Consider the following 25291-nt stretch of genomic DNA (forward strand, 5'->3'; position numbering starts at 1 on the left):
CAAAAAGATACCTCTATCAAACTTGGGTGGAGCAAGTTAGGCCACTGATATCAATGCCAGGAAGTAATTCCTGCAAGACCAATCCTACCGCCTCTAACTGGTATTCCACCTGCGGCACCTTGGTACTACCATGTATCTCATCTACAATCAAGAAATTGTGAGATTGTCTAGAATGGCCTTTATAGACAGGTTGGACTTCTGTACTGTTTCTACTCAATACACAATAGCCACACATGGAGCATTGTAATGGTACACATTTGTACCTCTGAAATCGGTGAAATTCAACCATGGAGAAACTCACCTTTGGCAATCGTTATGTAAGTCACCTATCGGAGTCACACTTATTCATGTAGCACAACATTCTACAGAGAAGCACTGCTGCTATGAATGCCCTTTTGTCTCTCACAAACTGTCATTCATGATCCCAGGCTGTTAGCTCTTCCCTGACACAGCTGGATCAAATGCTGAGGGAGTTTTCCTCCCTGTATGCTATTCCATACTATGGGGAGAAGGGAGGAGATTGAGAACGGTCATCTTATGGTCACCTGGCGCTGCCCCCTCTCTTCAGGAGGGCCAGCAGCTTGGCCGAGTGGTGCGACACGGCGCTGGCACTGTTGCGCTCGCTGCGGGCTGACGAGGGCAGGCTTCCCGGCGTGGTGATGCCAGAGGAACGGATACTGTCGACTAGAGTCACCAGCTTGTCTGCTGCCTTGGCCTTCAGAAGTGCCTGCAGAATGCAAATTTAATAATTCCAATATTAAATGTATCATTCTCAAAATCTATTCTATACATTTCATAACTTTTGCTGATGTTGAAAGCATTTATTTTTCCACAATTTTTGTATGAACATGATATTAATCATAATCATATTAGAAGACATTATTTTGTGCCTTTTATAGATTTTCAAATGTTCAAATTTCTAAAGAAAGAGATTCATATGCTTTCTTTATTTATGAAATCATACAAACAAATGAAACTCAAGAACAGACTAGAGTGGTTTATAATCACAATCCACATTCAGGACCGAAGCAGCTTTTAAGTATAACACTCCGATATGAAGTATCATAAGGGTGATAAATTTGTTCATAAAATATTCTCAGTGTATTCACTATGAAGATAAAAGACATTCATCTACTTCTTTCATGACTTCAAATTCTAACATAAGGAGAGCAATACTTGTTGATTTTTGCTCATTGTAAAAATTTTTGTTCATTGTAACATTTTTGTTCATTGCAAAAATGTTCTTGCTTATCATAAAAATGAATGTTGAATTTCAGTTATAACAATATACATTCTGTTGAAAAATTGAAAATAAAGTCTGAATTGAATTGAGTTGAATTGAATTATCATGCAAGCATGAGCAACTTGAGTTTCATCTGAAGCTGTTCCAGACAGCTCACTATTACTCAGTGTGTCGGTGTTGGTGGTTTTGAATCACTAACCTGCCGAAGTGGTGGATGCCTGGCCAGCGTCCTGAGGGCTACCAGAGCTACCTCCTGTACGCTGAGCTGGTTGTCCCGATGAGCCGACTCTAGCAGGCTCTCAGGTACCTTGGCCTTGAGAAGCTGTGGGCAGAGCTTGGGGGAGTGCCTGGCAAGATTCCCCAGGGCTCCTAACACAACAAATATCAGATTTTGACAACAGTAGAAACAGTGAATAAGTCAATTCTGGTTCCAATTTGTGCATGACAAGAAAAAGGTCATTTGTACTGAGAGACAGGTCTGGTTTTTAAATTCACTGAATGAAGCATCTATGATGTAATGATTATTCATGTAATACTTATTAATGGTGCCTGCCAGTACATCCACCTGACAGCAAGCCGGGTATTTGGCAATGTTAAAAAAAAAAAAAGTTTAATGCATTCTATACAGCACAATGAAATGGATGTTTCCCAAAGTGTTGACTGACGAACCATTCTGGTCACTAGTATTCAGCAATCCCTCAAAACTTGACCTAAGTGTAAAGTTAGCAAGCCCACTCAGGTGCGAAAGTAATATGCCTCAGTCTGGCAGGAAGGCTATGGTGACACACTAGGTGTGGTCAGACTGGCAAAAGATTGAGAAGTTTAAAAGGGTGTGTACAGTTCTGGTTGAGGTGAGGATTTAGCTTTTAATGTTTTGCCAGATATTCAGAAACCCCTCTATGAGATGTCAAAGAGCATGCAATTCTAAGGGGTATCAAAAGTTTTATTTGACGAAAATCGGTTTGAAACGGCTGAGATATCCAAAAACAAGGTGAAACAAAGAGATCCTAATAAAAGGCGTGGCCTGTCGCCTTTTATTATCACTTTTTTGGATATCTCAGCCATTTAAAAACCAATTTTCATCAAATAAACGTTGAATCCTTCTTAAAATTACATACTCTTTCATATTTCATAACAGGTTTCTCATTATCTCACTTAGGAATATTCAAAACATGAATCCCCACCTCAACCAGTACTGTACAGTCCCTTTAAGACCGCAGAGTTTGGGCCATTGGTACGCGTGCAAGAAAGAGTGTGCTGTCCAATGGCTAGTGATTGTGACATAACAATGTACATCTGTACATGACAATGGCCTCGCGCTTCGGAGACACTGCCCGCAAACAGATTGAGAAGTTTCGCGGGAAGTTTCGCGGGAGTTTGCGGTCACACTGGCAAAATTTCGAGATCTTAAAGATCGCGAACTTAATCTTCTTGATCTTTTGCCAGTCTGACCGCACCTAATATAGATCAGGGGGATTAGGTCATCTCTATTCATTGACAATCGCTTTCAGGAAGTATGGGCTACTTGGCTAAAAAAACAAAAAAAAAACACTCAAGTGTGTGTGTGCCACTTGGTGAACACAGCATAGTAGGAGTTAAGTCATCTGTATGAACAGAATACTGTATACGCTGAATATTTCGTGAGGTTTTTATTTTCGTGAATTTCGTGAGTCAGGTGCTATTCGCGAAATTAGAGACACACGCAAATAATGACTCTGATCCCGACATGAATGTGACGCACACGTATGTATTTCTCCGTTCATACAGGACACCACGATTGCGAATTTTACCACTCGCGAAATCGGCGGAAGTCTCAATTCACAACAAATTTTAGCTCGCTAAATATATGGCGTATACAGTAATCTAAGAACAAAAGGATGAAACATCCTTGCTGAAATAATCAGAGAATATCTGATTTGGTTCTGACCTGCTGCATTGGTCCTGATCCTGGTGACTGGGTCAGACAGGAGTTGGACCAGGACTGGTATGGCCGAGGCAAGTTTTTGGTAGAGGTCTCCACTGTGGTACGCAGCATTACCAATGGCATAGGATGAGGACTGGGGATAGAATAGAAGATTGCAACAAAGCCGTGAGCTGACATCATTATAGTCCATAGATACCAATGTACGACAGGAAAGACATGGGAATCAATGACTTGTATTTACACTTTGAGCAAACATACTCTCTTGTTGCTTCAGGACTCCTTCGCTGTGCCAGATATAATTATGAAACACACTACTATATCAGACGTGCCAACTACTTCACATCTTGCCAAATTGTTACGAAATATGAGGACTACAAAATTCTGAATTCTCTATTGACATAAGGAATTTGAGGTTAATTCATTAAACTCTCCAGTGGCTAAAGTTCATGTATGGCAGTGATAAACTATGATGATATCTGGAGCTGAAGATTGCAAAATTGTCGGTGTAGCCCGTAGTTTATTGTATAGTTTGGGTGAAGTGGGTAAATTGGAGAAAAGAAAGAGATTAATAATTAGACATATAGCAAGAAAGGGAGAGAGAGAGAAAGAGAGAGAGAGAGAAAGAGAGAGAGAGAGTGAAGATGAAGAGATGAAGAGATGGGGGGGGGGGATGAAGAGAGATGCTGGTAGGAAAAGACAGATGGAGGAGAGTAAGAAGGGTGTGTGTCTCACTCTTCTGATGTCTGCATCATCACTGGAGAGTTCCTTGATGAGTGATGTGAGGAGACCATCACTAGTGTTAAGGACTGAGTAGAAGGCTGGGGAGTGTCTCATCATGTTTCCCACCAGACCACAGGCCCTGGACTTGACCGTCTGGTTACCACTGTCCAGCAGGCTGGTCAGACCTTGGTACGTCCCACCTTGGGAGAGAGAAGAACACCATTCAGCATCAATAGAGTAATCAAAATTACCCCTCCATAACCATATCCACGCACTGCATGCTAACATTAAACATGTATGCATACATGTGTTGCTTATTCGCTCTTCAAGTAATCAGTCTTTAAAGGACAAGTCCACCTTCATATACATAAGGATTGAGAGAATGCAGCAATATTAGTAGAACACATCAGTGAAAGTTTGAGGAAAATTAGACAATCCGTTCAAAAGTTACGAATATTTTAAGTATCTTCGCAGTCACTGCTGGAAGAGAAGACTACTACAGTGTATGATGTCACACGCGTACAACTATATAAGGAAAATAAAAAGAGAATTTCACAAAACTTTACTTTTTGAATAAAGTGCACATTTCTTCGACTTCCTACTGACTTATGGTAAGGGTAACATTATTCCCCCTGCCTTCTGAAAGAGAGAATTCGAGTGTTCTTTTGTTATGGGAGAAAAATGGGAATATGTTGAATTTTCTTTATTCTTTCTTTATATCGTTGTACTCATCTGACATCACAAGCTTTAGTAGTCTTTTCATCCAGCCGTGACTGAGCAGAAACTTCAAAAATTCATAACTTTTGAACGGATTGTCCGATTTTGCTCAAACTCTCACTGATGTGTTCTACTAATATTGCTGCATTCACTCAACCCACATGTCTATGAAGGTGAACTTGTCCTTCAATAATTACGACAGTCTCAAACAGGTTCAAGAGCAGATTTGTAGGAAATCCATCCTTTTCTGAGAAATGTTTCACTTACGTGGGCACCAAAAACAAGTTATCAAATTCAAGCTGACAATTTTAAGCATGTGAAGAAGAGAAGCTTAAATAAGCTGTGTGTGCATTCTCAATGAAAGATTCCATTGGACCTAATTTTTCAAGAATAAAAGTAAAAGCACACATGCACAAAAGAAAAAAAAATACCAAATAGAAATATAATGATGTATGCAAGTTATGAGAGCATCATATCCTAGCATCTTAATCATATTCCTTTCAGCAGTCACAACTGCACTCAGTGTAAAAAGCCAAACAAGGAATACATCACAGTGAGCCTATCATCCTGATACGGTATAAATCAGAAAATCTAAATGAGCTGATAATTGCAAGCTCATTTACAGAGTTCTCAAGGAATGCCTTGAGAAGTGTCAGCTCATTTATAGAATTCCCAACTGAGGAATTCCTTGAGGGGTATCAGCTCATTTACGGAAACCTTAAGGAATTCTGTGAATGAGTTGAAAATCCTCAAGGAACTCTCTTCCTTTACCTTTCCCTCCAGAGAGGATGGTCTTGAGGAGGACCAAGTGGTGAGCCCCGCTCCGTGCCAGGTGGCTGCAGATGGACAGCATGTCACACTGGACCTCCACTGGACATTCCTTGGCCAGCAGACCAGACAGGTACTCCTCCGCCTGATTGTGACAGGGGGCGAAAAGAAGAATCAATCAAACACAAAATCCTTTTTACCTCCGCCAAGGAAGGAGGTTATGTTTTCATTACCTTTAGTTCATTTGTTTGTCCATGTTCAAAATAATTCCAACAGTTGAGAACGGATTTGAATGAAACTTGCAGGAAAGGTCGAGAATGACAGATGGAACAGATGACTAAATTTTGGTAGTCATCAAGAATTTTTTTATGGATTTTATGAAGGATTTTTGATATTTTGGCAGGTAGGGTCAATAAACTTGGGAGTTCAAGCTGCGCTTTTTTGAAGTTTTCATACGCGCACTAAAGTGCGTGGTCTAGTTTCTGCTAGGGCGAGGTGCGCCACACAGCTGAGGGTTGATGACATAACAAAAAATGTTTCTATTTCGGGTGATTTTCAGCATGCATAGTTTTACGTATGAGTGGAAATCACTGATCTCTATGGAAGAACAAGATCACTGGTGGAAATAGGCTCATTGGAGGAGGTCTGCGCTCTCAAGAGTGCTTCTCTACTGGCCACATCAGATATATTTTGTGAGAAACTTCCACAATCCATAATCCATCAAAGTTTACTGTAATCCACCAGCACTTACCTTCAGTTGGGATACACAGTCACAGAACTGTGTCAAGAAGGCCTCCTCACTGAGAATGAGTCTTGATAGCACACCTACAAATAAAGAGAAACAACATCAGCAGCATTAGCAAATGAGAAAGTTGGACTCATGTAGTATCATGTATTGACAGTCACATGCTCAAACAATCCCTCCTTGGTGGTCTCCATACGATCAATAACTTTTGTGTCAGTGATGTGAATATTGTGATTATGCACATTGACAAGATACACTCGTGAAGACATATTATCAGTGGCGGATCCAGAGGGGGGTGTACCGGGTGTGCGCCCCCTCTTTATTTTTCGCTAAAACAAAAGAAATAAACAGAAAAAAATGGGGGGGGGGGTGGCGTGTGCCCCCCTTTAATTTTGTAAAGGTGCCTCCCCTTTAGGGAATTCCTGGATCCGCCCATGTATTCTAGTAGCCACGATGATGCTGATGCACTTGGTTTGTACTGAGAATACATACAATGCAGATTTTTTCTATTTCTGTCACAAATCCTCCCAATGATTTAAATGCGAGCTACTCTGGGCTGCAGTCCAACCATTAGCGTGAAGGTTTCCTGAGCTTTTTTTTTTTCTGACAATTCCGACAGTTCTGACAGTTATGAGCAAAAAGAGTCAAAGCTGAGTGAGTCCAAACAGGGACCTTTTGAGATGAGCAAATGTGATTATTACTTCTAAGATGGTACAAATTTTAACCCATGCACCATGTTACTGAATAATTTAGTTACTGTAAAAGTGGAAATTTTCGCGGTGTTGAAATTTTCGCGCATTTCGTGCATCCAGAAGCTAGCGCAAAAATAAAAGCATGCAAATATTTTTGTGTGCCATATGTTCTAGTAGTTGATGTCCTGTTTCCGCGGAATTGAAAACACGCGAAACTCTTCTTACCTGGCTGAACATGAAAAATTAGTCACGCGAAAATATCCACTTTTACAGTAGTCAGCTCGACCAGTGGAATTGCTTGACTTGCCCACTGGCCATCGTCAGTATGAAATATTTCATGCATGTTTTCAGCTACTCAAACAGAGCTCTGCTGGTTGGCTGTGATCTTTTGGTACCAAATGCTAGTAGGTGGAATTTGGTAATTAAAAGACTAAGTTATCAATTCAGACAGGTCTCCAGGGTCCTTCACACTGGGGCTTGACTTTGTCTCAAGTGACTACCCTCTAGCAACTGTATGCTTCTCTCGCAATTTACTACAGCAAGAGGGTCTTTGACAAACACTACGGTTCCCCCTGCAATGCTTTTGCAACATTAGAGCTACAACCTGATCACTTTCTTCTTCAGCAGGGACTCCAACCCTAACCATCTCTTAAATGGGAGATTCTCCTGCCTCGACTCCCTACAAATTGGAGACTGCGATTGTGCAAGCATGTGCACTATATGCATGCAGCACACATCATTAGTGCCAAGCGTGATGTCCCTTGCCACATGGGTCCATGGCCTGCTAAAGGGTAATGGAAGCTCTAGGGTTATAGATGCTATCTCAGCCTCATTTTTCTTAATGAAAATTATACGATACAGCTAAATTTCGGAGGAAGGAAGGTAAATTTTAAGTGATTGAAAATATGTCTTTAAAGCTGGAGACCTAGACATCTGAATGAGAGAAATTCAAACTCAAGCCGGAGAGCAGGACATTCTGTGTGAGCTAGAGTTGGAGTCTCTGCTACGTAACTCACCCATGGGAATCTCCATCATCTTCAGTGGGACGTGGCCCCTGCAGGCAGCCACCAGTTTCTGGACCAGGAGGCACTGCTTGAAGCTGGAGAGGATGGCTGACAGCATCATCTCGTGTGTATCCACAGCAAAGGGGAAGCAGAGGAGCTGGCAGACGTGGAGGATGATGTCTGACACCAACTCAGACATGTTCTGCTCCTTGCTCTCGCTGCGAGAGATAGAAGGGTGAAAATGAGATGAAATTGATGTTACACTTTTGATTTCAGCACAAGATATTTACCTCCTCCACAATTTTCGGCTATCAAGCGACAGCCTTCATCAGCACAATGACCTGTCTTTGCTTTGATCACATGATGGTCAATAAGCAGGTCATAAACTTTCGGAAGTTTGTACCCCCCCCCCCCCCCCCCCCCCCCCTGCACTGCAGTACTCTGAAGGCTAAGAAGGCATATCTTTTGGTGGAAAAAACAATATTTTTACCTTTCCGGCCATTAACCTACAATAGATATGTGTAGTAATACAATTTTGGGGAAAAACAGTATTTCCATGAAACCTGCAGCATTTTCGGCAAAGAAAATAAAAGAGTTCAAAATAATTTTTAAAAAAGTAATAGTTGGTATCTCGGTGCATGGTGAATTGTACCATTCTTCTGGTGGTGGGTACAAGGTACCTTACCTTGAGGAGAGGATGGCAAGGAAGTGAGGAGAGAGCAAAGTGCTGAGGGTGAGCATCACCACCCCGTCTGGCCGACAGAACTGGGGCACACAGTGGTACGGCTCCTGGAGCAGGGGCAATGAGACAATGAGGGTTGATGACAACACCAACATCAAAATATTTGAGATATTAAAAACTCATATGAGTTACATACTGTGCTTGCAGTCAAGTACTCCTGCAAGATAAAATCTTAAGCACAGACACCTGACACGCTCACACCCACACATACTCACACATACACATGCACATGCACATCACTGTATTTATAGACAAACAAGCCAGTAACATACAACACACATCAATGAGAGTGAAGTACTTGTGGTGTTTGCTAACTTGAAACAACAATTTTCAATTTTCTCCCAAGGAAGAATTTCTTCAGATCTGTTCTTCATATTTAATGACAGTAATATGTTTTTTGCTTGTCCTCCTCAGTGGATGAGTTTTGTCTGTGCAAAAATATTTAAGAAATAAGAAAATTGAAAAGTTTGGTGTACAAAGCAAGTGGAGAGCTGCTCAACAACTAGATCACACACAGTTGCCAATATGTCTTTCTCTCTGAACTTTTACAGATCATAACTTTTTTTAATGTGTCTGATTTTTCCGAAATTTCCAGTGATTTACTTCTCTAATATTTCTGTTATCTGAATCATACGAAGAAAGATAACATAAGGATGGAATTTCCCTTTCATTTTATCTACATTTGGAATAGCTTCCACTGTCTGCTATCGAAGTGTGTAGAAACAGTATGTCCTTCTGTATTCAACCAATGACAATATGAAGCTGAAAAGAAATGAGTTAATATTGAATGTGATGATCAGCAAACATTTACTCACCCTGGTGAAGACGATTAGGATGACTTGGAGCGATGCGGCCACACCCGAGGGTGACATCAACGTCCACTCAGGATTGGCAGACACTTCAATGACCTGGTCCTCATCGTCATCATCATCGTCGTCGACGGCGCTGGGCTTCTTGGAAATCTCCTGAATTCCTAAAGTCTGCATCAATCTAAAGGGAAGAAGAGGAAAAGATTTAATTTCAGTTAAACATTGGAGCTGAGGTAGGCAAGACAGTGGGCTTCATAATTTCTTCTTTTTTCATTGTGTGGGACTACAGCAAATTGATGGAAGTTTTTATCTTGATTGGAATCACAAGTTTGGTCCTGCTATCGGTATGACTATGTGATAACATCACGTTTTGCGCTACTGATGTGTACTACATGCACATAGTATTGTACACATGTTAATGTGATCACGATCTCCACCTTGCTAGGGGGTCAAGCCAGGCCGGAGAATCTCAAGGTTAATACATGCTTTGGGCTGGGTTCTCTGGACATAGGGCGTGCTGAAAACTTGAAATTCTATTCCTTTAATGGACTATGAAGAGATAATCACAAGACTAGAGGGACAGCGTGAGTAAAACCAGATGACCATTTACCTGTGCCAGAGGAGATCCCAGACTCCAGCCTCTATGAGATAGCGACTGACCGTCGTCTGGTCCAGGCTGAGAAACTGACACAGTAGTAGGAGGAGTCCATCTAGGATGCCGTAGTCAAATGGACAACGCACACAGATCTGTGGGTAGCATTGAGGGGCATGAATTCACATCATTCAGACTACCTGACACTGTGCAAAATGGCTTACATCAATTCATGTACTTTGTCTTTGACTTTGACTTTAAACCATTTTTCTTTTCTTTTTTTTCAAAACACATTGTGAACATATGCATGACAATGGATCATGGGTTTATGAAAAAAAAAAAAAACTTATGAAAAAAAGGTCTGAAGTGCCTTAAAGTGTCAGAACATTTTAATGCATTTGAACTGCAAGAAGACTGAAAAGTGGGTTTGGGGCAGAGTAAATATTCTGAAATCAGATTAAACTCTGAACTCTCACTTTCCTGAATAAATTGAATTGTGATTAGAAAAGAAAATAGAATGCAATTTTCACTAACTGCATATTTCATAACTAAATCAGATGAATTTCATTCTATAAGTCCATTGGGTAAATATATCTTGCCAGCCTGAGATGGTTTCATATCTCACACTTGGTATTTCAAAGCATTAGTAATTCCTTGTCACTTCAATAATTTTTTTGACAAGTGTATGATTCCTTGTACATGAAACAAACCCTATGAATGTGTGCATTGCTCTGTAAGAGACTCTGGCAATTACGAAAAATTGTGTTTGTTACTCTGGCATGTTTATCATTTCTTCTTCCAATATCTCCCACAGGAAGAGTAAACAGTCTTTAGTATAATGTGATTGGTTTTTACACAGTGGGGTAATCCCCTATGATGATGCAATGGGGGATTTCCCTGATTCCAAAATGACAGACTGAGGTAGATTCAATGCGACCCACCTGTTCAAGGTCATTGAGAGCTGAGTGGAGGGCATCCAAGAGGTCTCCAGTGGGCATCTCCAAGGCAACACCGTGATGGAGTAGCTGGCTGACCAGCAGGGCAGCTGCCGTCTAGTGACACAAAAATACAACAACTTTACTATCCTCTCCTCAAAGCAAGGTACCTTATCTGGGATCCTACTGGAACAATTTTTTGCCTACGCAATGCAGAAGTCATGTAGTCTTTAACAGGTACTAATACTTTTGAAGTCTTGGATTTCTGCAACTGTAAAGGTGAACATCTTTGCACATCTAGCACAACATGAATTCTAAAACAAAAATACAGACATAGTAATCTTTGCTTATTATATAATATGCAAGAGTAATCTGCATTTTGATCCATGCAAATAAAGACATGCAAAATTCATCTTACTTGGCTGAGCGCAAAAATGTCCACTTTTACAGTATTCATGCAAGTTGGGAGCTGTATTCAAGATGTCTCTATGATTTGTTCTTGGGTTTTCTCAACACAATCAATCGTATATCATTTGCATCATTTACAAGGAAGACAACAATTACACAACAACAATTGACATTTTCATGCTAAATGAAGGAAGTGTGGTTACTCACCGTGTGACTTGCCACTTGTGAGTCCAGCAAGATGGCTGCAAACAGAGCACTGGCTTTGAGTAGACTGTCAACAAACACACAGAAATGAAGAGATCAGCACAGTTCAAGTCATTACGTACTTGTGCAATTCTTTATCGGCAAATATCTGCATCTTCCAGTAACAAATGAGCGTGGAAAACGCAAGCTTTACACAGAAATTGGGATATTTGTGGTAGGCACTACAACCCATGTGGTTCTACATAAAGTCATAATGACATTCTGCTTGTTTTCTTCTTTTTTTTTTTTTGATCTTCATATCATAATTTCTCCCTTATTGGCCAATGGAGCAAACATTAAACCTAAATCAAATTTTGCCTACCAAAGTCCTTCAAACCTCCCACAATACCTCAAGTTAGTCTTCTACAATATATTAGCTAGCTGGCATTAGTCAGTCATTGAACCTTCTCCTTACTGATGTTGGGAGACATTAATCTTCCACATGCAAAATTTCATGTTTGTAAAAGAGATATATGACCTTCAAATATGCAACAATATCCCTTAAAAGATACACATTGCATTGAAGGGTAACATAATATTACGTTACATTTTTTTTCCCCACTCACATTTCTGGTATGGCCTGAAGTTGGATGATGATGGTGCTAAGGATGTGTGAACACATCTCATAGACTGTGTTCTGACTCATGTCCTCAATCTCTGTCTGCATGGGGCAAACACACACACAAATAAAAAGAGAATTGCTCAGTGTGAACAGTGGCAATACTTATTAGTATCATAAATAATCATCATCCCAACACCTTGCTTAATTTCTGAAACCATTTTGACTGAGCATGGTACTGTCTCAAAATCCCTATATGTGAAACTAAACTGCAATTGTAATCAACTTGTGATAAACATCATCTATGCACTCAGAAAAACATTTCTCAGATGAGAGCATCCTATAATTTACAAAGTCACTGGACGCACAATGTCATGTTCACACTACATAAAGTTCCCTACCTGGGAAGCCTCATTGTAGAGCTACATATCACATAACTTTGACAAATATCAGCATCATCATCCATTTTTCATCAGGGTTTGTCCCTGATAACAGGGGTGACCGAGTTTACCTCACTCTCACAGCAACTGCCCTCACACCTTCTCCCCATCTTGCCCGATTTGGGGCATCTTCTCCCTCACGCAAACCTTCCTGAGCTCCTCAACCTGTCTCTTCTACATTTTCTTTTATTGACAACTACAAGTATGTTCACAAATAATGGTTTCCTTCCTACCATGGATCTATTTATCCTCCTCAGTAGAGAGAGGATATGGACGAATTGTCTAGCTGGAGGACAAAAATGACAGGTATTTTTTATGTCTAAGGCAGGGCTTGACCCTAACATTTTTTCTCTGGTGGCCCATTTGGGCCGCTGAAATGTTTATTTCTTTGTAATTTTGGTAGCCTGGGAAAGAAATGTATTGGCCCGAAAAAAAGAGGAAACAGAAAAATCAATTTTTGAGTAATAGTTGCCTCATGAGTCATTGGGCCACCTGAAGACAACCTTTCTGGAAATTTGGTGGCCTGACATCAATTTTCAGTGTCCCTGGGACACCTAGCCACCACTTTACATGGTGAGCCCTGCATTAAGGGCATGGGCATCCAAAACAAATTTTCAACGGCATCCCCAGTAGGATATGACTGTATGTATCAGGGCAATTACCCCACGAGGACAATTACCCCCCAGCTAAATACTGGTTAGTGATAAGATTAGAGTAAAGATTATTAGGGTTAGGGTTAGGTCTAGGGTCATGAGTTTGGGTTAGGGTTAGGATAGGTTCAGGATTAGGATTAGGGTTAGGGTTAGGGTCAGGGGAAGGGTCTGGGGTAATTGCCCAGAGGGTAATTGTCCTAGACCCATGACTGTATTCAGACACACTCTGTCAATTCAGGGTTTCACATACCACAAGTAAAGACTTGTGCAAGACTTACTCCAAGGCTGCACAAAGTAAATAGTCTTTCCACATTAATGCATCAGGAACCATGTCAAGTGGGAGTTCCATTATATTAAACGAGTGAATGTAGGGTTGACACATAATGTCTCACCTTTCCTTGGAGGACAAGAAGAATGAGACTGATATGTTCCTCCTTGCAAGCGACATACTTGCAGAGGTGTGGCGACATCTGACAGCCAAAGTAGATTGTCTAGTTTCAAGGAGAGAACATCATTATATTCATGCAGCGAAAAAAGGTAATACACAACTCTTTTACTAATACATGTTCTAGTTTATCTGATTTATAAAATATACCTGACTCTCTCCCAACAGTGTCAATGTTATAAAATTTTGTTTTATCTATCTTTTCTTTAACTATTGATGTTTGCCTCAAAAGATGTAAAAGGAGATGGAAAAAAAGCCCAAATAAATGTTATATAAATATACATATCTTATATGAGGCTGTGACTTTTATCACTTGTGAATAAATTGCATGGAGAAATAACTGATAATCATTATGTGCTATACAAATCACAATTGCTATCAATGTGTTTACCATCATAATAATCGTCATTATCAATATCATTGTAAATATCATTTTAACTATCATGAACTAGATAGACATACCTGCTAGTTCTGAATAGTATGCTAGATGAGCACTTAATCAAAGTAAGCGTGACTGATGCTCAGTTGAAAGTCCACAGGGAAATATGCATTTTTCAACTGGATGGGAAGCTTTTTTCAACTTCAATGTCCACAAGAAAGCTGGTTGGGAAACTGAGTAATGAAAGCTTACCTTGAGAGTATTTTCACAGTAGGATGGATGGGCCACATACTTCATGAAGCTGTCAGTGAGTTCATGGTGACTTGGCTTGGCTAGCTCGTCCCCAAGGGCAGCTGCCATCTGTGTTGATCAGAAGAGCAAAGTAAAATATTCTTATTTTCATTTCATTATTTGATTTCAAGCTGATTCATGCAGCCAAAAGGTTGAATTGCAGGGTAGCATTTCAAATGTACATGTTAAAAACATGTAGAGCATTTTCATTTTCATTTTATTTCATTTCAAGCTGATTCATGCAGCCGAAAGGCTGAATTGCGGAGTAGCAATACAAATGTACAAGGTAGAAACATGTCCACAGGCCTCGAAATAGGATTTTGGAGGGGCACGGCCATTTAGAAAAGGGCACTTTTTCCAAGAGGCCAGGGCACTTAGGTCAGTCAGAGGGGCACCAAGGCCACATTCGAAAGGGCATGTTGGGTGTTTATACGTGATGTGAATTGCCCATAGAGCTGTATGCTACCGACCGTGCTGCTACACTCCAGCAGCGCACGCACGCATAAGATCTCTCCGCAGCAGACGACGTTAGGTAGTAGGCCATACGCAATACGATGTAGGTTCTGTAATACAGTACGTTCTCAACGCACACGCCGCGCTCGCTTTGGAGCACCTCCGGCGCCATTTTGCTTTGAGCATGCGGCGTTGGCGCGGGTCGCGTCGGGTGGGCATGAATGCAGAGCAAGAGAGATGGCAATGCTCGCAGCAGCCGTCCGACAGGCCTGGCATTTTTTAGCATGGTATTGCGACCACTTGCTCCGGCCCGCCGCTGCCTAGCTAGTAACTCTATGGCCGCTGCGCTGCGGAGGCAGTCGGGACGGTAAAAGCCGGTCGGGTGTAGACACATGTACGTACACGTCGTCTCGTATCTCGGAAAGATACTTTGAGTTTGAATCAGATATATTGGGACGCGAGTGAACTGAAGGTATGATATTTGAGTTAGACTTTGAGAAAGGGCATATTATACGTCATAAATAATAACTTTCATTCTAAAAGGGCACCACTGCCACAAGAAAAAGGGCACATTTTTTTTGGCCGTAACTTTGATCACGGAAAAAAAGGCATTGCGGCCAACGAGAGGGGCACCGACGGCCATGGCCGTCGGTGGCCGTCGGTTAATTCGAGGCCTGTGTCCAGTATGGTATAAGAAACAAATGGCTATGTTTGATGTAATGTCAGAATGGCTTGACTACATACTGGCATGTATGTGACTGTGTTTTGCAGATAAATTTGTATCTATCTATGATGCATCATTTTCAAAGGGGACAGACACTCATGACAATCAAACCGTTGTCTAGTGCCACAATGGTGCGTCTCTGTGAACCTAGCTGGAATATCTGACCTGCGTGAATGCCATAGGTTGAGTTTGGCTGAGTTGGCTTTGGATTACTTCATCCTCTGTGTAAATGTATGTTTGCAGGTTGAAAGTCTACACACTCTCACACACACACACACACACACACACACACACACACAAACTGACGTGAACACAGATAATTCTCGCACCAAGCATTGGAAAAGAAGGTCCACTGGTGATACCAAGATCCAGAAATTTTCTGCAGGAAGTCACACTATCTTTGTGAAGTGTCATTTGGCTTTAAAACATAAAAATAAAATATTGGCGAAAGTGGGTCCATTTTATGAGTACACTTGATCCTGCATGTGAAAACGGGATCTCATGCAGTGTATTATGAAAAATGATGCAATAAAATTTGAACTCACTGTAAACTGAGAAATCTGCACCCTTGCTATAGGGTTTGATTGAAGGGGGATCTACACACACTCAGCACTTCAGGTGCGTTCTTGTGAGAAAGTGAGCACTCTGCAACATGCTCCTGATTTCTTTGAATGAAACAAAGAGTTGACCTACCTTGCGCTTCCCCTCCACACAGGTGTTGAGTCCTTGCTGGACGTAGACCAGTTCGGCCAGTGCTCCTATCACTACACCACACATCTGTTCCCAGCGCTCCCCAAACTCCTCCCCCTCTGGCCCACCTACAGCGAGAGACACATGATGATTGATGGTAAACAGTGAACTTTGACCTCCGCTTTGTTGGGAATATCATCAGCGCAAATCATGTCTTTGTGAAACTCAATATGTGGCAGTCATGTACAACTTCTTGCAACTTCCACAGTGTTTTAAATAGATATAGAGTTTCACAGTATCTCCAAGTCGTATCATTCTTAAAGGGACTGACCTTCTATGGATGATGGTATATGATGTCACCATTAAACTCCTCATCTACATGGTAGTTTGTAAACGATGCAGAACTCAAAATGGATTTCATGAAATCCTGATACTGGAAGAAACCTTCAAATATGCCAAATGAAACTAGAGAAGCACTCTGAGAGCGCAGATCTCTGCCAAGCAATTCATTTCCACTCATATACACATGCTGAAATTCGCCCAATTTCCCAAAAAAGAGGCATTTTGTTTACGTCATCAGCTTAACAAATGCTGATGAAAACATAACCTCCTTCCTTGGCGCAGGTAGTGATGACATGCTTATCACAGACTGCCTTACACGATCAGTCATATACCAAGAAAATACACAGAGCAGCCTGATAAAGAAGAAAGTTAAGTACAGACAATGTACATGCTCTGGTAATAAACTTTTGCACATGAAAAGATCTTCACATCAATGTAACCCATCGTCATGGATGTTGCTGCAAATCCTATTACTGGAGCAAAATGTGACAAGCGTCAAGTTTCTCTACAAATAAATCCACATTAACCTTTATGACCTCTGACACTCACTTGTGACCTTGATGAGAAGGGTTTCATCCTGCCTGAGTGTCTCCATCATAGAGGTTACGATGTCTGGGTGGGTGACAGAGAGACCGGTGTAGAACCCCGTCACAAACTCCTCTGGACACCGGTCCATCACCTCACACTGGTAGATGAAACACTGCCAGCAACACAACAAAAGTCATCACATCAGATTCATGCAATGTTCAAAAATTATATCCATCGTCAATTTCCTCTCATTGCCTGAAACACACAGATACACTTTTCTTTCTTTCTTTCTTTCTTTCTTTCTTTCTTCCTTCCTTTCTTTCTTTCTTCCTTCCTTTCTTTCTTTCTTCCTTCCTTTCTTTCTTCCTTCCTTCCTTCCCTCCCTCCCTCCTTCCTTCCTTCCTTCTTTCTTTCTTTCTTTCTTCCTTTCTTCCTTTCTTCCTTCCTTCCTTCCTTCCCTCCTTCCTTCCTTCCTTCTTTCTTTCTTTCTTCCTTTCTTTCTTTTTCTTTCTTTTTCTTTCTTTCTTCCTTTCTTCCTTCCTTCCTTCCCTCCTTCCTTCTTTCTTTCTTTCTTCCTTTCTTTCTTTCTTTTTCTTTCTTTCTTCCTTTCTTTCTTTCTTTTTCTTTCTTTCTTCCTTTCTTCCTTCCTACCTTCCTTCCTTCTTTCTTTCTTTCTTCCTTTCTTTCTTCCTTTCTTTCTTTCTTCCTTTCTTTCTTTCTTTCTTCCTTTCTTCCTTCCTTCCTTCCTTCCCTCCTTCCTTCCTTCTTTCTTTCTTTCTTCCTTCCTTCTTTCTTTCTTTCTTTCTTTCTTCCTTCCTTCCTTCCTTCCCTCCTTCCTTCCTTCTTTCTTTCTTTCTTTCTTCCTTCCTTCCTTCCTTCCTTCCTTCTTTCTTTCTTTCTTCCTTTCTTTCTTTCTTTCTTCCTTCCCTCCTTCCTTCCTTCTTTCTTTCTTTCTTTCTTTCTTCCTTCCTTCCTTCCTTCCTTCCCTCCTTCCTTCCTTTCTTCCTTCCTTCTTTCTTTCTTTCTTTCTTCCTTCCTTCCTTTCTTCCTTCCTTCCTTCCTTCCTTCTTTCTTTCTTTCTTTCTTTCCTTCTTTCCTCTTTGTGTTTGACCAGCTTAATGCCATGATTAGTCTTTAATCTCTAATTGGTTAGCTAGAAGCTCTTAAGATGTAACAGAAATTATCAGGACTCCATCATGACGTGATGCAATCATCTTTGACCATACAATCTAACCACACTGACGAACCAACCCTCAAGTACAAACATGTACTGTATAAGCTGTTATTTTCACGAGGGTTTAATTTTCGTGAATTTTATGAATCACAGTTGGATTGCGAATTCAACCACACGCGAAAATGCCTCCATGTGCTTTGTTAATAGTGCATTAAGGTACGCGTCGGGGTCGAATCACGAAAACAACTCGCGAAAATGTTTATGACCTCATCATTCACGAAAATATCTATACGTGAAAATAACAGCGTGTACAATATCAAGTTGCACTAGTTGTCAGCACAGAGATGTGACTTACATAGACACACTGAGCCCTGAGTGTGAGGTCGTCATCTTCCCTGATGTGAATCAGCCAGGGCAGGAGGCCCGCAAAGTTGAGGGCGCTCTCCATTATATCCTTGGCCCTGGAACAACCAATCATACCATGAACAAACTCAGGCAGGACCTCAGGGTTACATTATGAACTGGGAGATTTATAATAATGATGGACTTCCATATCTTGGGTGAAATTAACCATTTTTATAAAATGGATACACCAGTAAAAGTTTCAAATTTCATTTGTTATTTCTTTGTATAGCATAGTTAATCCAAGTTGCTTATGTGCTCGAAATGCTTAAATTATGAGACAGTTCTGATATTAATGTTGTGCATTTGTCCTGTCAGTTAGATGTACATATTTGCGTATATTACTATAATGTTACTATTCCTTATATAATCAGCCCATTCAAGTTGTCGATATGTTGTAATTTGTTGTTATGAACCCAATGGAAGTACATCATTGCTTCATAGCCACAGGCGAGGACAATTGAGCTGTCCAAGTTATGATTGTTACATGATGTTTTCTACACTCTCTGATGTTTTCAAATGAAAAATGCTTTTATATACAAGCATTTCACTCTTAACAGGAAGGATTTAGAAGGTTGTGCAAAGTTGCCTACCATCTCTCCAAACTTCTACCCTCTGTATTGTTTACATTTTATACCTCTTGAGGAAATTCTTTACAACTTGGCCATTAATTGTGTATAAATGAATCATGCATGAAAATTTGCAGACATTAGGAGGAAGCTCTGATGTGAGGAAATAAACTGTTGCCAATTTGAAACTGGCCGAAAAACCAAAATAGCAAAGACTGTGCATGCAGCCAATGTGAAAATGTACTACAGTTGAACCTCTCTTATCTGGCCTTCCTCTATCCGGATCTCTCTATTATACGGATGCAATCTCACCGTGATTTTTAAAAAAAAATAATTACGGGAGGAAAGGGGGATTCCCAACTCCTTGAGAACTCCTACACAAACACACATGAATTACTACTTCCAACATGATTAACATACATTACATCAAATTTCCTTCCAAATTGCTTACCTTCAGACATTTTAACATCCCCAAACATTCCCAAATCATCGCAAGAACATAGACAGATTATGCGCTCGAGTCCTCTCATATCGCATTGCCACACATAGGTCCATACACAGCCGTCAATATGACTAGATAGACATGCATTGTTTAGAGTCATTGGCTGAGCAACGAATGATATTGAACACTCAAAAATTTTTCACACACAGTACACACACAAAGAGAGAGAGGGAGAGAGAGTGTGGGGAAGAGAGCAACCCAATCGCAATGCGCTATCACTTTTTACCTTGGGCCCGGTAAGGTACTTATTAGGTAATGTACATTGTACCTGTCTGTTACTGAGTGTAACAATGAAAAGGTTGCAGTATACACATTACTACATGTGGTACTACAATGGGCTACATCAGTACATGTGTATGTATATGTACATGTATAAAGCATTGAGTCTCCCATATCCGGCCAAAACCCTTATCCGGATGAGCCCCGGTCCCGACTTGTCCGGATACGAGAGGTTCAACTGTAGTAGGTGAAAGGAAATGAACCAAGAAACTGACTGACCTGTCTATGGTGAGCTCACTGGCAATGTCTGACATGGTGTAGGCTGTAACCACGCTGGCAAGATCTATCAGGATCTGTACGTACCAAGGTTGCTAAGAAAATATAATGAAAATAATCAAAATAATTAGTCAGAAAATACAAATTAATGGTTTTGGGCATCACCATTGAATCTGTATTATCATCAGAACCGTATAATCTGTTATGTTTTGCAAGTTTATAACTGATATCCACTGTGCATCTGAGATGATGGCAGACTGAAACTTAACCCGTTGAGGGTGGGCTGATTATGCTATAACATGCATTTCCCATAGACACCTGCCCGAATGTACTCGGGACTCGTCCTCACTGGGTTAAAGGAAGTCAACATTTGTAATGTTATGTTCCAACCTTTCTCAAAAACAAATGAAGGCAATGAAGTTATTATCATTGAAGCTAATAAGACGTAACAGACATCCTTGATTGTTTCTAGTGATACGTGCTCCACATGCAATATTCGTTTTCAGATGTATCACGAGACAACTGAGTGACTATCGATGTCCCATATAATCTGCATACTTTTCTGATAACTTTTCTCCATACAAATGTATGAGCATCACAAAAGAGCCAAGAAAAGTAAAAAAACTAAACCAAACAAAAATCCTCATAATGCAGAGGAAGAAATGAACCATGAAACACATATTTCAATTGATTACAAAAATGAGAAAACATCGTTCTGCATACTTCTCTGACGACGTTGTTTTCCTTCATCTGGTTGAGAATGGCAAGAGGTAAGGCTGGCACCTTGGTTGTTTGACAAAACTCAGCCTGGAGATCAGCAAAGCTGTGAGAGCAGCAAAGAGAAGATACAGAGGGCACAAATTTAATGACAAAGCAGGGTAGAAATGCACCAATGAATGAATATCTAAATGAACAAATGCAAAGATAAAAATCACATGTTTACACATACTGTTAAGTGGAAATTTTTTGCTTGTTATATGTGATACACTACGTCCATGGAATTAAAAACACGCCAAATTCATCTTACTGGCTGAGTGCAAAAACTTACTAGCGTAAAAATTTCTACTCTTATAGTATATGATATAACTAAAAGGTTTTTAATTGCTTGATCATGCTCTACCCAAACAGTGACATCTGCTCCTAGCCACAGCAGTGAACAATGAAGGAATAACAGCAATAGGTTACACTGACCCCTTGTATGCCAAAAGGTTGTTGATGACCTTGATGACGAGGCGGAGGCGTGAAGCGCCCTCTAGCATCCCTTCCATGGTCTGCCGCGACGTGCCCTCTAGTCTGGCAGCGATGCGCTGGACGAATGAGGAGTCGCCAAGGAGACGCCCGATGGACTCCGGGTCGGTAGACTCTGGGTTTGTGACATCACAAAGGGTGTCCCATTCATCCTCACTGTCCACATCCTGTGGGAATCGATGAAATAGAAGATACAGGTAATTATACCATCTCATCACTTAATCACTTTCCCTGCAAATCCCCATAGAATCTGTACAGTATCTATCAAGCTCCCATTGGCAATAGGTTAATACCATTACTACAGAACCAGGAGGTGCAAAAACATTTTCTGTAACTCCTATCCTTACTGATATTATAATGATTATAACGATGATGATGATGATGATGATGATGATGATGATGATGATGATGATGATGATGACGATGATGACGATGATGACGATGATGACGATGATGACGATGATGACGATGATGACGATGACGACGATGACGACGATGACGACGATGACGACGATGACGACGATGACGACGATGATGATGATGATGATGATGATGATACCGGTAATCGAGACTGTTACACTCCTTTCACACAAGTCAGTCAGGGGATTACCCAAGAGGTTCACTAGGGAATCAAACATGGAACACCCACGAAGAATTTCTTTCACACTAGCGAATAAGCTCCGTGGTGAATTTCTCTCAGCTGCTCTTCTACAGCAGAAGTACACACTATGGTACATGCACAAAATGGCCCTCAAGACGTTGTTGGCATACTGACCTTTGCTTTTCACCCATGAGTTTACCTGCAATGCCTTTTACACTGTAGTATTACACAAATGTTCCCGGGGGCACTTGGGAGTTTACCGGGGGCACTCGGGAGTTTACCAGGGACAGTTTGAGAGTAACATTTCTAAAGAGTCATCTAGCATTTCACCTGTCATTCTACCCACAAGGCCTTTCATACTACGAGATCTCCTGGATTCACCAGCTGCACCGGGTGGAATATGCTAAGCGTGAAAGGGGTATTAGTCTGAGGTAAGCCAAAACATTCAGGGAGACAATCGAGTACGAGAGACTGCTTGCCTACCTCTTCCTGTAGCCGGACATTGTCAATACTCTTCCTCACATCCTTGACTTTTCCTCCTTCCTTCTTAAGGACCCTTCTGCTCTCAACCTCCACACTGGGGAATTCCTGGATGACATGTATGGGGGCAAATGGATTTGATACTTCAGTGGCAGAGAGTCACTAATGACATATTTATGTGATATCATCACACTTCTGCGGGTGAAACGAAAGTCATAATTAATCATAGTCTTACATGCATAGAATGAAAATGAGAGATTTACAGTGGTCTATCTCCATCAATTAATTCATCTATTTACATCAATTGACAGTTACATGTCACATTTAGTAGATGGAATAAAATGACTACTCATTGATTCTATATCTAGGAGTGATGATTACACTGCCTTATCTAGAAATGGAACCAAAGAACTGATCAAACAAACAAAGTGTTGTCTGGTTGGCTATATAATCTGTCTTGATTTGTTAATTTCAACTATTTGTGAAAACACTACTGGTATGTAACATAATGTTGATGAAGAAAAGACCATTTTGGAATTTTAGGAATCAACAGACACAACATGTCCACAATAATCCATGCAAAAAATATGCTAAAAGAAGTTACCTGTTACCAGGTTAAGAAAAAAAGGACCCATAATCTTTGAAAGGCAGGGGGTATGTTCAAAGTGTAAATGATAATGAGGCACCTTCAGAACATCAGTTTACCCTACGAGAGTGGAAGAAATACTGTGATTGTATCAGCTGATACCATTCTGCACTTTCTTCACAGCAAAGCATATCCTCTGCTGTACAGATATTGGTTCACCATATACAGTGTATTGTGAGTTCAGATATTTTCATCTGAGTGAAAAAATGCAAGCAAAAGAAGAAGGGAGAAATGGCCTCATTTCTCCCACCCGCAGCTGTTTTTAGGAAATTTAATGTAGGTTTCCCATGATGTCTGTTTGAAAGTCATCAAGATATCTGTCTCTTCCTTCATGGTATTTTCAATCCCGGCTTGTACAAGAGAAGCAGGACAAAGAGAACAAAGTAATCTGACCCCAATTCACCTGTTTGTAGTCATGGGTGATGCGGTTTTCTCTGGGGGTCGGTTCCTGTTCCTTCACACTGGGCCAGGGCTCACTCTTGGCCATCCGGGGCTTCCCCTTGGGCTTGTCGGCAGGCTTGTGAGGCTTCTTCCCATCCCCTGCACCTGACCCTCCCTCCTAGGCACAGACACAGAAGAAAAAAATAGTGTCTTATTACTGTATACGCCATATAGCGAGTCTATATTTTTGTGAATCAGGACTTCCCGACCATTTCGCGAGTGGTTTGAATTCGCAATCATGTAGTACTGTACTGAACAGAGAAATGTATACGTGTGCATCACATTCATATTGGGATCAGGGCCATTATTTTCACGTCTTTAATTTCGCTAATAGCACCTGACTCGTGAAATTCACAAAAATAAAAACCTCATGAAATGTTCTGCGTATGCAGTATACAACGGCGAGTGAAAAATGATTATCATTATTATGTTTAGAGGGTTCAGATTGTTTACGCACAATGATACCTTGTGGCTTGTTTGTCAAGATCTAAGCTCCTCCCTTTTAACAACAAGGAAAAGTAGAAATTACGCGGTGCGTAAAATGTGTCCCCGCCGGAAGTAGCATTTAGTAGCAAAATGTACAATATCGGTAAAAAATCAAGGTCAAAGGTCAAAGAAGTCAAAGGTCAAAATTCTGTGTAGAAGTTTTGAAGCCCTCACCTAGTGCCATCACAAAAAGCAAACGGAATCGAAATCGGGAGAAGTCAAAGGTCAAAATTCTGTGTAGAAGTTTTGAAGCCCTCACCTAGTGCCATCACAAAAAGCAAACGGAATCGAAATCGGGTTAGAAATGGCAAAGGAGTAGCATTTTGTAGCCAATGTACAATATAGGTAAAAAATCAAGGTCAAAGGTCAAAGAAGTCAAAGGTCAAAATTCTGTGTAGAAGTTTTGAAGCCCTCACCTAGTGCCATCACATAAAGAAAACGGAATCGAAATCGGGTTAGAAATGGCAAAGGAGGAGCATTTTGTAGCCAATGTACAATATAGGTAAAAAATCAAGGTCAAAGGTCAAAGAAGTCAAGGGTCAAAATTCTGTGTAGAAGTTTTGAAGCCCTCACCTACAGACTGTAGTGCCATCACATAAAGCAAACGGAAATGAAATTGGGTTAGAAATGGCAAAGGAGTAGCATTTTGTAGCAAAATGTACAATGCAGGTCAAAAATCAAGGTCAAAGGTCAAAGAAGTCAAAGGTCAAAATTCTGTGTAGAAGTTTTGAAGCCCTCACCTAGTGCCATCACATAAAGCAAACGGAATCGAAATCGGGTTAGAAATGGCGAAGGAGTAGCATTTTGTAGCCAATGTACAATATAGGTCAAAAATCAAGGTCAAAGGTCAAAGAAGTCAAAGGTCAAAATTCTGTGTACAAGTTTTGAAGCCCTCACCTAGTGCCATCACATAAAGCAAACGGAATCGAAATCGGGTTAGAAATGGCGAAGAAGTAGCATTTTGAAGCAAAATGTACAATATAGGTCAAAGGTCAAGGTCAAAGGTCACAACTGAAATTCTGTGTAGAAGTTTCAAAGCTCCCATGTAGTGCTATCATATAAAGCAAACAGAATCAAAATTGGCTCATAAATGACAGAGAAGTAGCAAATTGAACATTTTGATCACACACGGACGCACAGACAGACGGACGGACAGACAGACGGACGGACGGACACACGGACACACACACGTACGGAGCCC

General features: G+C 40.8%; 1 protein-coding gene across 1 annotated transcript in view; it reads right to left on the bottom strand.

Annotated features, from left to right (window-relative positions):
- Window positions 1–541: 541 nt before the first annotated feature.
- LOC139732977 (serine/threonine-protein kinase 36-like) overlaps window positions 542–25291 on the bottom strand; it is a 37640-nt gene continuing 12890 nt past the window's right edge. Inside the window, exons 10-32 of the mRNA XM_071643813.1 lie at window positions 23567–23722; window positions 22521–22625; window positions 21380–21603; window positions 20912–21011; window positions 20192–20283; window positions 18576–18681; window positions 17068–17218; window positions 16180–16304; window positions 14271–14378; window positions 13587–13685; window positions 12109–12203; window positions 11507–11570; window positions 10898–11008; window positions 9975–10111; window positions 9371–9545; window positions 8499–8602; window positions 7826–8031; window positions 6124–6197; window positions 5376–5517; window positions 3900–4087; window positions 3171–3300; window positions 1443–1612; window positions 542–727 (exon numbers count right to left, since the gene is read on the bottom strand). Coding sequence (XP_071499914.1) covers window positions 542–727; window positions 1443–1612; window positions 3171–3300; window positions 3900–4087; window positions 5376–5517; window positions 6124–6197; window positions 7826–8031; window positions 8499–8602; window positions 9371–9545; window positions 9975–10111; window positions 10898–11008; window positions 11507–11570; window positions 12109–12203; window positions 13587–13685; window positions 14271–14378; window positions 16180–16304; window positions 17068–17218; window positions 18576–18681; window positions 20192–20283; window positions 20912–21011; window positions 21380–21603; window positions 22521–22625; window positions 23567–23722 — 3048 coding nt within the window. The remainder of the gene's footprint in view (window positions 728–1442; window positions 1613–3170; window positions 3301–3899; window positions 4088–5375; window positions 5518–6123; window positions 6198–7825; window positions 8032–8498; window positions 8603–9370; window positions 9546–9974; window positions 10112–10897; window positions 11009–11506; window positions 11571–12108; window positions 12204–13586; window positions 13686–14270; window positions 14379–16179; window positions 16305–17067; window positions 17219–18575; window positions 18682–20191; window positions 20284–20911; window positions 21012–21379; window positions 21604–22520; window positions 22626–23566; window positions 23723–25291) is intronic.

This window comes from Diadema antillarum, unplaced genomic scaffold, assembly GCF_040938485.1.
Source record: "Diadema antillarum isolate AM-2024a unplaced genomic scaffold, OU_Dant_1.0 seq00000459_RagTag, whole genome shotgun sequence".
Taxonomy (NCBI): Eukaryota; Metazoa; Echinodermata; class Echinoidea; order Diadematoida; family Diadematidae; genus Diadema; species Diadema antillarum.